We start from the raw sequence: 18808 nt of genomic DNA, 5'->3' as shown, positions 1-18808 counted from the left end.
GCCTGAAATACTTTTCATTACTGGTTTATTCTGGCAGTGCTTACCATGCATATCCAACTTTCATCAGTGGATTTTTGGCCTTTCTTTTGGGGATGTACTCAGGCCTGTTATCTTCTTCTTCCTCCTCCTCTTCATCTTTCTTTTGTTGGTTGGTCTTGTTTTCAGGTTCTGGTGCTTTCTGTGTGTTCGTAACTTTTGGAGACTCTGTCTTGGTGATGGTTTGTAAAGCGTAATGTCCGCAGTGTAGAGCTCTGCTGTGCAAGACATTGTCCTGCAGTCTGGGACGAGCAACGCTTTGCTCATAGTGAGATCCAATCCATAATGTCCTATTTGATAACTTATACAAACCTGAACAAAAATGTGAACTATGATAAACAATGTTTAATCACATTCAGCCTACATTTATTTTCTGCATCCTTTCCATACTGACCTACTAGATCACATATAGAGTGTTTTGTGAACAACAAGATATGAAATAAAATGGAACGCAGTGCTATTAAGAAAGAGTTATCTGTATGCAGAGGAATTGTCTGGTCAGGTTAGTAGGTATGCATAGTAATTCAGGTTAGCGTTAAGAATCAAGTGGGCACAGATGATGTCAATGGTTGAATTAATGGGGTTAGGAATGGATGGCTTGTAGATAATGGGGCCAGTTTATCATCTGCATCGCAGGCTAGCACTTATTACTGTAGATATAGATATGGATAATGCTCATATTTACATTTGGCAGATGTTTTAATCCAAAACCATGCATGTTTTATAATGGGAATCAAACACAGTTTCATCCCTTGTCTACATTGTTAGAGCTTCTTATTAATGCCAGTAGGTGGCGACATCTTTATTTAGTTATTGAATAATTGATTGATTCATTGCTGTGTAATGCTCGGAGACGCGCAACGGTTGATTCTTCTTTGTCTTCGTTTGGAGTTGTATTCTGTCTAAAATGTAAGTTTCTCAATATTAAATGATGTTAATATTGTGTGAACTGGTGTTGTACAGAAGCAATACTGGTCTAAGTATAAGCATGGCTGCTAATATGTGGCCTACAGCTTAACCTCGCTTATGCTGATATTAAAAATAACATTTTTGTTCATGTAATATCACTTAATAAATCATCAGACTGATGGGATTCCCTGAAATAGTGGCATCTAATCTACCTACTACATGTGAGATTCTGAGTCTGAACAACAAGAGTAGTAACTCTTCCCAGAGTTCTCATTAGCCATATTTATCTTGAACGGTTCTTTGCTTACAGCTAAATGTAAGTACAGTAAATTATTGCTGCATGAATTTCCTCTGTGCCTGTCAAGCTATCATTTGATAATGCACCAGTAATTTAAATCAGTAGCGGTGGTTTAAAATATTTCATTAGTAAGGTAATTATGTACAGTCAATCCATTCAGATGTATCACTGTTATAAATAAAAGCTAATTATTCAATCATATATTCACGGTTTTCTACCTTGCAAAGTCGACCTCATCAGGTTCCTACAGTGCGCCGACATCTTTGGTGTGTAAGGAAAAGAAGCGCGTTCACGTGACACTATGACGAGCATTTTAGGGAGTGTTCAATTCGATGCAAAATAATTTTACCTTCTTTAGTTAAAATACTCTCTTTTTAAGATTTAAAAAGGTTGCTTATCTACAATTTAAAAAGAGTTAATTTTTAGAAATTAATGTTCTGTAAATACATTTTTCCAACAACAAAGAACTAAATTAAATGTAGCCAACATTAGCAAATTTTTATTTTTCTAGTTTGTATTTTTATTAATATATGGAAATGCTCTTTTTCAAAATCCAAGGTATTTCAACGAGCAATTTCTACTGACCAAGACCATAAGTGATTTCCATGAATAGCATCTTATTTGTTTTAAACATGACATGTTTTTCAGCAAATAAACATCTGTTATTATTTATTGCATAATGAACACAACTTATATTGACATTACACTTTGACAGCACTTAACAAAACATGATAAACTATATATGCAAAACACTTTTTGCATGCCCATTACTAACATTCTAAAATGTTCTAAAACACTAGAATAAAAACAAAACATATTTACAAAGATTTTTTTTTTTTTTTTTTGCAAGGTCACAAATCCATATATAAAAAACTGAGAATGGCTATAACCATCCTTACGAAGCAATGCAAACAAAAGCTCTAAATTTACAAAAAGAGAAGGAACTGGAGAGGCACACCACCACTTTCTGAATGCCATCTCAAATAACATCCCTTACTTTGAGTTAATACAGCAGAAAATGTCAAGGTCAAAATGTTTAGTCATCAAATGTGTAGTTGGGGTTGACCACCAGCGTGACATCTTCCTCCTGGGATTCTGTTCCACTGGACTCCGCTGATCCTTTCAGCCCAGACTGTGTCAGCTCAATCAAAATATAATCCTGATGAAGATAAGTGAATACATTTTTTGTTATAATACTCAATGTAGTCTCCACACAACATATCACATACAACTTCTACATAAACAGATTTAAATCACATGAACATGTTTCCTTACATAGTGAACCAGTCTGTAGATAACTTTCTCTATCATTGCCTTCTTATTGATGAGTTCCATTTCTGAATCGATCTCTGATTCGATTTCCTTCAGATACCAGTTCACTACTTCACTCTTCTTAAGCGCGGTCTCGTCCTCGGCTAGGAGAAATGGCACAATGCAAATTAGATTCCTGTGGGCTGTGCTGTGTCGTCTGAGCTTGTCATGTTGTAGTTTGTGTTAAAAGTGCATAATAATTGCTGAAATTAGTTTGTTAAGACTTGTACAGAGTGCTCACCTTCCTCAGCGTGACGCAGATGTAACACCAACAGGTTAGAAATGCGTTTATACTCCGCAAATGACAGTCGCAGCGAGGGTTTGGCGCTTTCACCGTTGACCCCGTGACCGTTAATACCATTTGTACTCTCGTGACCATTCACTTCTCCATTAACATCTCCATTCACACCATTAGGTGCATCATGGCCTAAAAACAGAATACAAAGAAGTGTTTAAAACAGTCATACATTTTGACTCTAAGGCCCCCTTTGTCCAAAACAATATTCAAATCTAGGCTTATATATACATCTAGCTCTTCTGTTGTAATAAAATAAACGTTGTACATATTTTTGGGATAGTCAACCCAAAAATTAAAAGTCTGTCATTATTTAGTCACCCTCATGTTATTAAAAATCTCTACGACTTTCTTCTGTGGAATACAAAAGAAGCTATTTTGAAGAATGTTGATAATAAACCAGTTTCAGTTCCCGACATTCTTCAAAATATCCTTCGTGCTACACAGAAGAATGTACGTCATTCAGGTTTGGATCAACATTAGGGTGAGTAAATGCTGACAGACTTTTCATTTTTGGGTGCACTGTACCTTTAAGTAAGAATAATATACCTAAGCTCTAAGACATATTGGGTCCCCCAGTTAGAAGCATGTTGTACTAGACTTATATTGATTAAAATGACTTTATTTAGAGGCTGAATGAAGTCTTTGCATGACTCTACCATTCATCTGATTGTCATCTTCCTCCTCCTCCATGGCCTCCTCTTCCTCCTGGTCCAGATTAATATCAGGAGTCTCGACCCGAATAATAGACTTGTTCAGCAGCCTGAAAGCCTCTTTGACGTGCTTTGGCTGAACCTGAAAGATAGAAACAAGAAGACAGAATTAAGGAATAATTGGTGACAGGCTGTTGAATTATTGAAAAAGAATGCAAATGCTAGGTGGTAATGTGCGCATTTCAATTGTGTTCAGCAGCAAGTAAAACTGTAGTAAAACTGTATATTTAACTGCTTTAAAAACAGTGATGTTACCACCTTGCTAGTAAGAAATGTCTTGTAGCTATGCATTTGCAAAAAAGTTAATTGTGGGGCAGCACTGACAATGAGTTTCTATACATGTGTATGTTTTTCTCTGTGTGTCTGTACAGTAAAGCATGCTTTCCATTGATAAGAGGTAATTCAATTAGAAAAAGATGGAAAATGTCTGTCATTTTTAAACTATTAAAGGCTGAAAGGACTTTAAAATAACTGAAATCATTTGGTGAATTGATATGGATTTGTAATGCTGTCGACAGACCTGGAACTACTAAATAGCTCATCATAATAATCATACATTATTAAAATCAAAAGTTTGTCTGTTAATATTAATGGACATAAGCTGACAATTAACTAATATTGATATTTATTTTAGAGATTAGTTAACTAAAATCATTTCAGGATTCCTTTTTTTCCATACACACCTCATCACAACAGTGCATCCTTGCCATGCTCTCAGAAAGACGAATCAAGCTTTCCAGCTGCCGTACTGTGATCCTCCAAGCTGATTTAGTGACTCCGGAGCCGTCCCGCTGTCTCAGACGCTTGTACTGCTCCACAATGAATTCCTCAGACTCCTTTGAGATCTGACAGCACACACACACAGATCGAGACACAGTTAAGACATAGCTGACATTGTGACAATGTTACGGCTTGGCGCCAAATACCAGTTCATACAAAAACTGTAAACAAAGTGTCCAGGTGTGTAGATCTGAACCAAATGCAAACAAGGAACCTTTTCGGTTCAAGCATACACCTGCTTGCATTAAGTCTACCTGAGCTTCTAAATATTTTGTGGCCGTTCCCTACTTCAGCCAGTAGGAACATCAGGAAGATTGAAGATGAGTCGTCCTGTCACTCACCTTTGGTTTGAACTGGCGAGCAAACAGCAGGTATCTGCGAATCTCATCTAGACTGTAGACACGTTCGACAGAATTCTCAATTCTGGAGTGGAGATCCACTATACGTCTGGCAATGGCATAATCAGTGACCTGAAATAAAAGACAGAGGCATTTACTAAGAGTCTTACAACATCCTTCTGTGTCTACAATCATCTTCATATGCTGTTGCATTGTTGGTCAGAACACACATACGCATACCTCATTGCAGTCGTCTACCAGGATGAAGAAGAGATCAAAACGTGACATGATGGGTGCCGTCAGGTTGATGTTCTGTTTGAGAGATTTGGAGCGGTCATAACGTCCGCTCACTGGGTTTGCTGCAGCCAAGATGGATGTGCGAGCATTCAGAGTGGCCTACAATTTGACAAAATTAGTCTTTTATGGAACAAGTACAAAATATCTTTACTACAGTGGTCGGGGTGTGCAATGTACTAGTAGATAAAACAGGTCTCTATTGCAGTTACACTGACACTGCAAAAAAAAAAGTCAAATATTCTCAAAGTTATTACAAAATGCCTCTCTTGGCCAGTATTTACGTAAACACAGTTAGTTAGGTCTTAATGTAATGTTAACAGCTGGAAAAAAAACAGATGTGTAAGTATACTAGATTAGTGCATTAAGTCTTAAAGTGACAGCAGCCTAATTTTCTCATCAACCCCTAATAAATACCTTATTATAGGTCTTTATATCCAAACTAGGGCTGCGGCAATAAATCGATGCAGAATCTATTCGTGGCTTGATTCTGAGATCTTCCAAAGGCATCGTGATTCTCTCTGGAATCGATTCCGAGCTTAGATTTTAACAGCAGATGGCGCTCTAATCTAGTTTTTATCCGCACACTCAAATGCTCATGAAGAAGAGCGCTTGTGCATTCGGCTGAGTCTGTAATTTTACCTTGGCTCAGAATGTAAACACAGCCCACTGTGAACACCCTTGTAATTCACTTCAACTTTTTCGAATTTTATGAATGATTATTTTAGGTTCAAGTGTGTGTAAAGATTTGGAAACAAGCAGAGTATGGCTGTTTCTAAAGCATGCAGCGCCATCTGCAGTTCAAAACTAAGCTCAGAATCAGAATCTATGCTGAATCATTTCTCGATTCGTGATGCATCGATTTATTTTCCCAGCCCTAATCCAAACTACTACTAGAAATATGTCCCAAATTCACAAATGATAGTTTAAGCTAATACGTGAGGTATAAATCTGCATTTTAATTTTTGACTCTCACCTTGACCCCTGCTTTGGTGATGGAGATGGTCTGTTGCTCCATAGCCTCATGGATGGCTACTTGGTCTCTCGTTTCCATCTTATCAAACTCATCAATGCAGCAAACACCCTATGGACAACAATGTCAAATCAATAGGGATTTCAGTGACTCGGACGTACAGGGACCTTACACAAATCATCTGTAAAGATAAACTCACATTGTCAGCCAACATGAGTGCTCCGGCTTCAATGACAAACTCGTGTGATTCCTCATCTCTCACCACAGCAGCTGTGAGACCGGCCGCGCTGGAGGCTTTACCGCTGGTGTAGACCGCACGGGGACTGAACTCCTCAACATGTCTGAATAACAGCCAAACCGTGAGAATTCATACATAATGACAACTAATCCTATTTACACACAAATCAGAAAAAATGAAAAAAAAAAAAAAAAAAAAAAAAAAACTCTCTGCAATGTCAGTATGTTACATCTAATTCCTTTTCCATTTAAAACTCTAAAAATACTGGCTGATATGTGTTCAAGAATACTTACATTAGTAAAGTCTGTTAACAGTGCTCTTGCTTTACAAGATAAACAAGATAAAGTCTTACTTAAGGAACTGGCTCTTGGCTGTGCTGGGATCTCCAACGATGCAGACATTGATGTCTCCTCTCAGAGATGTGCCCTCCATGGTGGTTTTAGGAACACCTCCAAACAACATGAGCAGAATCCCCCGCTTTACCTCATCATTACCTAACAACAACAGATTTCATATCAGAAATAATTGAACTGCATCATACAATGTAAAAAATGTTTAGTCAAGACAACCTAAAATCTAAATCTAATAATAAGTCTTATGTATAATAATAAGTCTTATGAAGAGACACATATAGACATTGATCAATGCACATACATAGAGCACATCAAATATGGTAAACAGCAGCTAAAATGTGCTTGCTTGATGTGCCAGGTAACAAGGTAACAACCGCATACTTTCACTTTTTACAATGTTTATTTATCTGCATTATATCACCCAAACCATTCTCCTGTTACTGGCCACTTGACCACTAATGTATGAATTTATTTTGTTAGCATCAATTTGTGTTTGTGCCCAACATATTGATGCTCAAAATGACTAACCATGAATGGTAGGGAAGAGGCTGGTGCAGAGGTTGTGGTAGAGGTTTTTATCTTGACTCATCTCAAACACCTTCTCCCACTCCTGTACCGTCATCTGTTTCTTGATGCTCTCCGCTGTCTGCTCCTCATCCCGGATCTCCTTTCCGCCAAACTACAAACAGAGACATCCCATTAAAATAATCTGGAATAACAGAAATGAGACCTCCATGCCTACATTGGGCTTGACTCTTACTCTGGGATTGGTTGGGGCTACGTGGCATGCCAAGAAAGCAAGTTTGTAGGAAAGTTCTCTGACACCCAGCGCTTTAAGCCCACGGAGACCCTCATTCTCGTAACCTTGCACCCCAGGTGTACGAGAGCTGGTCTCAGCACGCACACCTGAAACAAACATAATCAGCACTCAGACTTACAACTGCTGTATAAACATCAGTGATGGCCGACTGGATGAGAGGCGTGTACCTGGTGTGGACAGCTGGGATACATCTGGCACAACGATGAGGGAACCAATGAAGTCACATTTATCACCGGCCTGTGCCGACTCCACAGCCTCGGCCCGCAGAATCACCTCCATACTACGAGGTATGCAGCCCCGTGGCAGCTCAGCCTGTGTCTCCTGGATACGCACCTGGAATCAAGGCAAGTAAAATGTCAAAATACACTTTAAAAACAGTACAGCAGTCGACAATGGCACAGGGCTAGTATGATGAAACGGCAACCGAATAGGAAAGATTAATAAAAATCTAACATTCTAGAATGATATTGTTTTTTTTCCTGTCATACCTTCTGGAAGTCAATGAATTTGGATTTGTTTGTATCCAGGAGAAATCGTCTACGGTTGTTGCACACAGGGTTGCGGCAAATGCTCGGCTGAGTGTATTTAAACTGCTGCTCCACATCCTTTATCACTCCCTGACAGTCCAAGCACAGGAAGGTCCCGCTCACCAGCTCAGGGTGAACCGGATGAGTACGGACAACCTGGCCACTGAAGCGCACAAGTGAGCCAACCTTCACCACGGTCAACTCACGGATCCTGCAGGAGCCCAGAACAGGGGCACATTAGTTAAGGAGGCATTTGTTCAAAATAACAAGAAACTGATATATCATTTTGTCACATATACAATATTTTCATTTTAAATTATTAATTAGTCACACTGTCTTCAAAATTCTCTTTACTTGTGTCTGGTTGGTAGATCCTGGAAGGCAACATAGAATTCCTTCGAGGTTGGAACTTCTCCATGATCCCGAGCAAAATTACGCACGGCACGGCACAGGTAGGGATAAAGTCTAAAACAAAACAAAACAAAAAAGTTTGATTTTGTACATGCAGATAAAAACAATGTGTTAGCAATTCAATAAAGCAGATTTTCAATCTCAAAGCCTCTACCAAATCAATATATACTCATATTACACAAACTACTTTACACAATAACTACACATCTGAGATTATGCATTATGTGCTACATGATAATGTTTCAGGGTTTTAAGCATTAATAATTAAATGACTGTGTACTTATATTTCAACGGTAAGATGCATATAGTAAAGTATATGGTGACTAAATTCAAAAGCAATGTATGAAAACTTTTTAGATTTTTCTTTTGGCTCCTTTCACACCTGTAGAACTCTTCCTGGATGGCGGTTGCCAGTTCTTGATTAAAGGCCTCCAGGTCGATAAAACTGACCACGAGTGTGTTCCTTTCCGGCCGGATCAACTCCTCTGCGTCCCGCAGGTACTTCACTTCTCCATCACTATTCTGAAACCTGCGGAGCGGTGACGTTACACAACAATATAGTGTACAATTCACGAAAAACATGTTTATTATACATTATAGCAAAGATAATTATGCATGTTCACGTGCACGGGTATAATGTTCATGCGAACATACTAATTCGACAATTCCGTATTTGTAGTTTAACATGAAATCATACGACTAATGTTAGTGTACAACCGTGTAATATTTCATAGGAAGTACTGTAATTATTCTATAAGGTTAACGTTACCCATCGTGTAACTTTCTGATACTGAGGAACAATAAGAAGCACCGCATATACTCACTCTTCCAAGAAAGCCTGGAATAATTTTTGGCATTTTTCCGCCAGGTCGTCCTTGATCATCTGACCCGCATTCGGATTTGTTCCTTGTTCCACGAGATCCATTTTTGTAATGAATTGTTATTACGAAGTTATAACAATAACGTACTCCCTGTCCCGTCAAACACAAGAAGCACACGAGCTGTTTCAGAAGTTTTCGCGCGAAATGCTGTACCATGTGATTATTTTCGCGCCACCAGGATCCAATCAGATTCTTGCTTTTCGGTGTTGCCACAGTGGCCAATCATTCTCGAGCTTTCTGTTCGGGGGGCATGGCATCATGTTGAGGTCAGACGGTTTCTATAAAGATTTAAACCATAGAGAAATGTCAAGAATTGAAAATATGAAAAGTATTTGTTAATATGAAATGATAAAATAGGGGTTACTCTAAACGGGCTAAGCTTAGCGTCTTTGAAGTTTGATTGATTAGTTACAGTATCAGACCCATATAGTGCAAAAAGTTTAAATAATAATCTTGCTGTTTTAACAACCCCATTATGCATTTGTAATAAAGTGGCTAAAACTTGAAATTGGCAAGTTGTTACGTGGCATTATGTGTAAAGATGTTTAGTTTTCAGAGCGACAGTGTCACGTGATACCTGTTACTGTTCTCTGCGCCGCTGAGATTGAGCCAATTATAGTACTTTGTGATTACTGAATGGGGCATTATTTTGCAATTTTATAGAAATTTCTGTGTTGAATTTGTATTTATATATTGTGGTAGTATTGTTGCCTCGTTTAAAACCTCAAAATATATTAAATTGTCTTGCACAAAGTATCAATACAGCAAAACAAAAACTTGTAACAGTTATTTGAGACATCACTTGACACCCGCCGTTACTTTTTTCACTGGTCTCGCTTCTGGTCATCTGCCTCATTTAATGACTTAAAATAAACAAAATGATTCTGTCTGTTGCTTTTCGACATGATTTCAGTATATTTTTCTTGTTGGCACATTATGTATGGTTAGTTTTAAGGAAGTGCCTTGTGCTAACAGTAGATGGCGCAATTACTATAGAATATGTAATCAGACAGCTTTTTAATCAAGCCAGCAGATGACGCCAGAGAGTTAATTTAGGCAGAAAAATATGCCAAACATGCAAGTGAAATGAAAAATGTGCACCAGTAATATTTTATAAGGCAACATTAAGTATTTTTTAAAATGTGATTGTTTTATTCTTACAACTAAAATCATAGGGCTTGTGGTAAAACACTTCATTTTACATTAACATTTACATTTAGCAGATCCTTTTATCCAAAGCGACTTACAGTGCATTCAGGCTTTGTATACCAGTATGTTCAATATAGCTTTCATTTAATTCAACAAATATTCTATCATATTTAACAGATAATGAATGGATTGATTTCAAAATATACCAGTCAAGGTTGTGATAGTTCTAACTGTTTGAATGTAGCCACTTTAATTGTCAGTTACTAGAATGAACTGCTCTTTGCAACAAATTTGACTTAAGTGAAAACAAAAAGAAAATGTGTTGCAAAAGGCAATTCACTGCAGTCTGTCACTCAGCGTACAGTGTAATCGGATATATTTTCAAGTGAAACAGGATGTTCAGTGAGAGAAAAAAGTATGGTTCAGAGGACTTTGTTGTAATGTGAAAAGTGGGCATTACATACCAAAACATAGCAACACCAAATGAAAGTTTGCCAAAACAATATCTAAATAACTATTTATCTAGTAATTAACATTGTCCAAAAGTCAAGCCATCTTCATATAATAAAGTCATTTTAGACTAAACTAGACAAACTTTCTTGGGAACAACATAACAGATAAGTCATGAACAATACAGTCAGAAACATGCAAAGGTAAATATGGTCAATTTTGGGAATGTTGGCCTGTTACTAATGATAATATAAGTATTGTAAAAGCATTAGATTAAAACTCTAAGTGAGGCCTTCAGAAATACAACCATTAAGGTTTTCAGTCATTCTGAAACTATTTCCTAGATTCATTCTTCTCGAAACTAATAGAGGTAACAGATGTTGTTGACAAGTTTCGGTTATCAGGTGTGTGTGGCTGGAAGACTTTGTGGACAGATATCTGTATCTATACCTGGTAGTTTGGTTGGGATAAAAACCACTCTTGCTGGTCGATCATAGTAACTAAGAACACGTTTTTGTGGTATGTGTATTAATGTATGTGTCTGTGAGAGTTTTTAGTGTCTGTTGGGCGTATCCTGAGTTGTGGTCTCTATAAGTAGGTGTCTTTGTTTTTGTGGTTTCCTTCACGGCGGTTAATTTCATCCTGTGGCGGCATTTTTAAATTTTTAAATCAATCTTTCATTGGTAGGCAGAATGAAGACATGCAGACGTCAAAGTAACGCTTAATCAACACTGTTATGTTTGTTTTAACGGTTCAGTTCATTTGCACACTCTATCAGTCTTTCTCTTTGTATGAGGGTGCATGTGTGTTTATGTGGCTTCAATATGTTTGAACCCAAACAAGATTTTTTTGCAATCTCTAAAGTCATTTCGCTGTAGATGTTACTCAGTAAATATGATAAACATACGCTAAGGCATTGGCTGAATCACCACACACACCTGAGCCAGGTATAGCGTTAAAGCAAGGCGTCTAGACGGTTTTGTCTGCAGGGTGTCTTCAGTACATCAGATGTTTCGTAACATTTGGCACAGGAGTACGAGGACTTTCTTGCACGCTTGCAGTTGCCAGTGTGAGCATAAGATATTGCATTAGACAGGAGATTTATATCTTTCACAATCCTGCACACATCTCCCTGGAGTGAAAACAAGTATTTATCAATCATTTTGAATGTCATAACACTAGAGAATATAGAGTTGTTGTTTTTTTTTGGTTGGTGGTGTAACCTTGATCATGTGTAGGCGCCCCCTCCTAAATGTCGTTAGCTAGACAAAAGTAACTTGTTTTCTGAGAGCAATGCTGAAGTCACTAGTGTTCTTGTGACTGCTTTTGTGAGAAAAGTGCATGTGTTTACTCAGTGACACAGCATTCACTGTCTACATTATGATCTTTAACCATTTAGAATAATATTTACTTTTTTTAAGTTATTTTTACATTTTATTCTATACATATACATACAGCTTGGTATCAGCAAGTGATCTTTGACAGGTATATGAAATGGCAGTGATGCATTCAGTGTGTAAGTTGAATCGTCTTGCATTTTTAGTTAATTTAGGAGTAATTCAGACCAAATGTCTTTCATGACCTGTACATCTAAGCCATCTACATTTAAGTTAGTCTCCATGTGGTGACAGATGTTGATTATTTCTTAAATTAAGCTGCAATGCAATAAGCTGTAAATTAATAAAATGACAAAGGATTGCCTTTTTTTTTAAATCTATAATATTGCTAGTGACACTAGTGCTAGTGGCCTGCACTGTTTGTCCCTAATATATGAGACAAAAAACTGCATTAAATTGATCAAAAATGACAGTAAAAATTATATTAATCAAAGAATATGAAAAAAATGCATCATGGTTTCTACAAAAATATTAAGAGGCACAACTATTTTTAACATGGGTAATAATAAGAAATCTTGAGCACAAAATCAGCTGATTGAAATTATTTGTGAAGGATCGTGTGACACTGAAGGCTGCCATCAGTAAATTACAATAAATTACATTTAAAATATATTAAAATAGACTTTTTAAATTGTAATATTTCACAATATTACTGATTTACTGTATTTTTGATCAAATAAATGCAGCCTTGGTGAGCATAAAAAAATGTGTGTACATTTAAATATATTTTATAAAAAACAAAAAAACAAAAGTAAAATACTGGTAAGAAATTTTTATGCCTGGCAAATTTTCTTCATTTAGTGACCATTAAGCAGGCTTGGCTAAAAGTAATGCAGCTTTCACATACCTCCACCAGAAGCAAGAGAGCAGAGTACAGATGTCAGAGGTCAAAGGTCAGCAAAAAAAAAAAAGGGTCACAGGAGCACTTAGAGCTCCGAGAGCTGTTTGAGGTCAAACAAAGTCATTCGGTTAGAGTTTCCAAAGAGTGAAAATCCAGCAAGGATTTAATGGTGTTGGTTGCAAAAGCAAAACCTGTGTAACCCTGGTTTTCAGGTGTGTTTTTAACAGGCTTCTATAATTAAACAGGCTACAAATACCTGTAGAGACCTGCATGTTGAATACATATAGGCCATGTGTTTGGGGTAGGTGTATTTGCACACAGTATGTGCACTTGTATATCCGGGGAAAATGTGTTTTTAAGCATGGGAATAAAATGGCACGTTTGTCTGTGTCAGCACCTGGATGTCTTAGCATCCCCCCACTTTTCTCTCCTACTGTTTTGTATGTTCCTTGTTGTTTGTTTTGGGTAGATTGGTGGGAATCTTTGACTGAGCTGGTCTCTCATTAGCACATAGTGAGAAAACGAGTCCTCGGAGGAAGATCATTGTGTCTAACAGCATGTGTGTGTTTGTGCGTTTCACACAAAGTCTGACAATTCATGCACTGTCATTGCAGGCAGGGAGCCCATTTATCCATCGATTCATGCTGTTCTCTCTTTCTCTCACAGAAAGGGAAATGTTTGGGGGCTGTAAGATTCTTTATTTTTTTTGAAAGAAGTATCTTATACCCACCAAGGCTGTATTTATGTGTCCAAAACTAGTAAAAAACAGTAATACTGTATTTTTTTTATTAAAAAAGAAACAATTGTCATTATTATCATTATTCAAAATAGCTGTGCTGCTTAATATTCTTGTGGAAACCCTGATACTTTTTTTAATGGACTCTTTGATGAATATACTTTAAAAGAACAGAATTTATTTGAAATGTTAATATTTTGAAACATTATAAATGCCATTACTGCCATTTTTGATAAATGTAATGCATACTAAATGCTGTTTCTTTATAAAACAGCTTACTAAAAACTACTGACTTTTTAAACGACATTTCAAGTAATGGTCTTCTATATTAATTTACGGTTATGAAAATGATGTTTACATGATACAATATTTCGATTAATGCAGGCATATGTTATTTGTCTCATTCAGTTTTTTAAAAACTATTAACTTTAATTTTTTTTACCTTAATCAGGTTATGACATGTTTACATGACATGCATAATTGATCTCAAATGCATATAATTCCAATATTAATCTGAAAATTCATATAATGCCTTTACATTTGCACAATGTGTAATTTCTTTGCCACTGGTGTCAACAAATGGAACTGCGACTTTTAATCCCCCAGTCTTCCATTGTTCAGGCAAATATAACTTCACACAATGGCATTGGTTGAGCCAGTGTTGCTGTATAAGGTAGGTCCGGATGCTCAAACAAACACATCAGTGTTTTGATAGCACCCCAGTGCCACACCTTTAGGGAAATCAACTTATTAATGGCTTCCTTATAGTTGTAAACTATTCTGACATTTAAAAAAAATTACACACTTCACCTTTCAATTAGCAAAATCCGGTAAACCCCTCACCCTCCCCATTTTCCCATGGACTGCACAGCAATCTCAGGTATACCTTTAATGGTTTGTTTTTGTTGTCATGTCTTTTTGTCAGAAGTGTCTTTGTTGAAGTTGGTGGTCTTTGTCAAGGGTGTAGAGTGCATGCTGTCACTGGTTTCATGTGGACGTGTGAAAATAGGTCCCGTCAATGAAGGACTGTTTTTCCCACCATTGTTACCCTAGACTCACAGGAAAGCCGGTCACTGTTAGGAAGCGCAAACTGTTGCTCACTTACCATTGAGTTTGACCATGAATCTGAATTATGAAAACAGGCCCTATAACAGTGGATTAGTCATACTACTACACCTGTCCACAAAACTATTTTCCAGTTTTTTTTTTTTCTAAACTTTTCACAGCAGCCATTTTCTATTGGTTTGAAACAAAATGCATTCAATGACTACACCTTTCAATTTACACTCGTTCTTTTTTTTGTAATGTAAAATATTAACTAAACATTTCTTTTTTAGTCAGGTAGCATATGGATGTCATGTCATAACACGGGGAAGTCGTGGCCTAGTGGTTAGAGAGTTTGACTCCTAACCCTAAGGTTGTGGGTTTGAGTCTTGGGCCGGCAATACCACGACTGAGGTGCCTTTGAGCAAGGCACCGAACCCCCAACTGCTCCCCGGGCGCCACAGCATAAATGGCTGCCCACTGCTCCGTGTGTGTGCACTGCTGTGTGTGTGCACTTTGGATTGGTTAAATGCAGAGCATGAATTCTGAGTATGGGTCACCATACTTGGCTGTATGTCACATCACTTTCATTTTCACTTTATAATCAGTGAAACGATCTACACTGTATGATGAATAATTATACTTACATCGCACGTACATCTGCACTTTGTTGTTTATGATGAGAGAATTAGCAAATGCACACTCAACAACAAAACTCCAGTGTTTCAGCAATGACTCATCTGAACTCCTCTGATTGGTCACTGCATTCATAAGCGCAACAGAATCGTGTGTGATTGATTATAACACACAACACTGTAAAAACAGGTAAAAAGAAATATGAAGGGACAAATAAGCGCAAATAGCAATATCAATAATAAGCATCTTGATACTGTCAAAGGCATTAGCCACATGCAGGCGATCTCTATCTTCGATACACTGTACCCTAGTCCATACAGGCCAGTTTGAACATTCTGTTTTTTCTAAATGTCAAAACACAACATAATACAATAGCGAATAATTGTAGAATAATTCTATTGTTTTTCTTTGTAAACATACAATCTCACATCTTTTACAGCATGTCGCCAAAGACTATGGTGTCGCACATGACACGCCATTTTCAAAACATGACGCACAAGTTAAAATAAGTTGAACTTCAACGTTTCAAGACTTTGCGTTCGCATTTATTTCAGAGCAAAAACACGCTCTGTGTGAATGGCCCCAAGACATCAATTTGCTTCATCCCTTACGAAAAAGAAGTTTATTCAAGTGTGCTATTAGTATACTTCTTTTAAACTAAAAATAGTAAAGTATGCTTTTAGTTTACTTTTTATGCACTTCTCAGAAATGGGCTTTATGTACTCCTCAGAAATATACTTAAAAATTACATTTAAGTTTACTTGACTTATACTTACAAAAAGTCTAAATTAGGGGTGCACGATAAATATCGGCTGATAATTAATGCGCATCTTTCACATAGACTAGCTGTTACTGCACAGAGCCGTTGTTAACTGACAACTTGTCAGTTAACAAGGGCTCTGTGTAGTAACAGCTGCTCTGTGTGAAATCACACACCTGATGTAATTTACCGCTGATTAGAGAACTGGTTTTACTGACGAGATGCACATTATTTATTGGCCGATATTTATCGTGCACCTCTAGTCTAAATATATTTGAGCTATACTTGTGCTCCTAGAATCCGTGTTTTCATTGTTATACGGTAGGGGGCGCTAGTACATATCTTCTGTACAGAATTTCCAAAAAAACACAAGTGAAGAAGTAAAAGAGACAACAGATTCTAACACATGTAATCTAACACAATCATCTGACATGAAACAGCATCAAAACTGTAACGTTATGGAATAAAATGTCGACCGATAAATAATTACGGTCAAGCTTTGGGGTGTTGATCGATTCCATCTACGTTTTGATTATCATTCTGAATTCAATTCATAGTCTTTTTTTCAGCTTTCTGTTCAAAATGTTATTTCTTTATTTTTTATGAAACTTACCCGCATTAAAGTGTTTAAAAAAAAGAATGCATGAAGCTAGAATAAAATGTTTTTGTTTACATGCAGATACCCTGTTCTTTCTTTGGATGTTTTGTATGTTCAGATATTCATATAACAAAATACATACAAATTCAAACGTAAATAGGAACATAGTAGTATACTTGCAGTATAAAACTACTAAACTAGTAGTTTACTGAGACTATACTTCAAAGTGTACAAAGTATTTAATTAGTAAACTATCATTATACCTGTAAGTTCACTTTTAGTATAATTGCAGTACAAATTACATACATAGAGGTAAACTATTTGTGTACTCAATGTTTGCTACTGTTGTACTTAAAGTATACTTAAAAGTATACTTTTATATACTAGAAAGTGGGCCAATTTAGTCCCAAGGAGAATACTTGCTACTTAAAGTATACTTAAAAATATACTTGAACTTTACTTAAGTATACTTAATAAACTTGAAGTATACTACATACTTTTTGGTAAGGGATCAGATGTAGCTGAACACCTACACAGGCATTAGTTTTTCATTTTATTACTATCAATCCAAAAGGGCACGACTTAAGAATCATTTTGTAGTGTAATGCAAGCAAGAACCATGTAACATACTGCAGTGAATTCTAGTAGAGAGCTGTCATTCTTGCGTTATAAAAGAACATTGTATGTGATCTGTTGTTAGTGTTTTTATTTTTGATTTGTTTTTTTTGTTTTTTTAGGTTTTCATTGTTTTATGAGACAGTATGTTTGTTGAGTTGTTATGGACGAATGGGTTGATTTGAATCATGTATGACATGTTTTGGTAGTTTTAGTGTATTCTGGATTTGAAATTTACAGCTGTGCCAAGCTGTAAGGTGGTAAGGAGGACTGTGTGAAGAGTTTTGTGATTGTATCAAGTTTAATAAGATTTACAAAGTTTTTGCAATGACTAGAATTTGGTAAAAAATGAGTAAGAGTATGAGAGGGGTTTTTAAACTAAAAATGTTCCTTCCTATAGTGCTTCATCACAACACTTCTGAAAGCCATTCAAAAGAAAAGCTCACATCTTCCACAAACTCATAAACGTCATAAGTACACTCACCTCTCCAGATGTGTTAAAACCACTCACACATATAGACGAGCTCATACGCTCGAATCTCAGGTGTCTATCAGGATGTTGTTGGACTTTTGAGGACATCCTCCACAGCTGAGATCGTGAAAAAATGAGTAAATGAATGAGTCAACTGCCCCTTTGGTTGATCAGTGGCCGAATACAGCTTTGTAGAGACAGATGAGAGGACCTGACCTGGAAGGAAGCTATTATACAGCATAATCTTATTGTGACGGACCCATTGTTGTATTTTTAGGATCCTGCAAACAAGTAGCCTGTGCGTGAGTTATTGTGTATTTGGGTTCCAAAGGCAACCTGTTTCGCACAGATGTCTGAGCTTGGATGTGTGGTTGTTTGTTAGTGTGCGTCAGTGTGTGTTTTGAAGCATATTCTCTGTCACTGTATCACAACAACATATGTGTTGCCTGCTGGACCTAACTTTCCTGAAATGAAGCGGAAAAGGCTTGTTCCTGTTGTGCTGCAGACAGCTGTACAGTAAACATTCTATAAATAGAGGCTGTTGTTTGTATGAATATGAAAGCAAGGGTGATACGTGTACATGTACATGTCTGTTTGAGGTTGCATTAATAATTTTATTTATTGAAACTGGTAGTTTGTTGCAGAGCTTTAGTCTAATTCCTGCACATTGCAAAAATAAAATGTGTCACAGTTATACCTTTAATTTTAAAATAAGCTAAATTTCCTGTTTGAAATAAATCAAAGATTTATTTAATCAAAAATATGGCATTTATCACTGGCTCCTTCTAAAACAAAATTAAACGAAAGTAATTATCTTTATTTTTTTTACAATAAATACTATACTTTACACTAGGGCTGCACGATTAATCGCATGCATTTGTCATGCGTGTCTCATCAGTAAAGCCGGTTCCGTGATTAGCGGTAAATGTCTGT

The 18808-nt window shown here is 36.8% G+C and overlaps 1 protein-coding gene across 1 annotated transcript; it reads right to left on the bottom strand.

Moving 5' to 3' along the window:
- Positions 1-133: 133 nt before the first annotated feature.
- On the bottom strand, positions 134-9333 carry mcm6 (minichromosome maintenance complex component 6). The gene is made up of 18 exons (XM_042725577.1): positions 9121-9333; positions 8679-8825; positions 8240-8350; positions 7847-8096; positions 7526-7691; positions 7299-7444; positions 7067-7217; positions 6538-6679; positions 6147-6288; positions 5951-6058; positions 4921-5076; positions 4684-4812; positions 4246-4407; positions 3509-3644; positions 2796-2981; positions 2519-2658; positions 1462-2402; positions 134-348 (listed from the first exon to the last, which is right to left on the bottom strand). The coding sequence occupies exons 1-17, from the start codon at positions 9219-9221 to the stop codon at positions 2280-2282; spliced, it is 2496 nt and encodes an 831-aa protein (XP_042581511.1). The 5' UTR covers positions 9222-9333; the 3' UTR covers positions 134-348; positions 1462-2279.
- Between the last annotated feature and the right edge of the window lie 9475 nt (positions 9334-18808).

This window comes from Cyprinus carpio, chromosome B6, assembly GCF_018340385.1.
Source record: "Cyprinus carpio isolate SPL01 chromosome B6, ASM1834038v1, whole genome shotgun sequence".
Classification (NCBI taxonomy): Eukaryota; Metazoa; Chordata; class Actinopteri; order Cypriniformes; family Cyprinidae; genus Cyprinus; species Cyprinus carpio.
Note: the sequence above shows the minus strand (reverse complement) of the source record. Positions and strands in the feature narration are given on the sequence as shown.

Coding starts and splice junctions, on each gene's coding strand:
- mcm6 (XM_042725577.1), bottom strand. CDS start 9,221: ATGGATCTCGTGGAACAAGGAACAAATCCGAATGCGGGTCAGATGATC. Junction 7,692..7,846: donor AATTCATTGACTTCCAGAAG/GTATGACAGGAA, acceptor CCTTGATTCCAG/GTGCGTATCCAGGAGACACA. Junction 7,445..7,525: donor ATCCCAGCTGTCCACACCAG/GTACACGCCTCT, acceptor TGTTTGTTTCAG/GTGTGCGTGCTGAGACCAGC.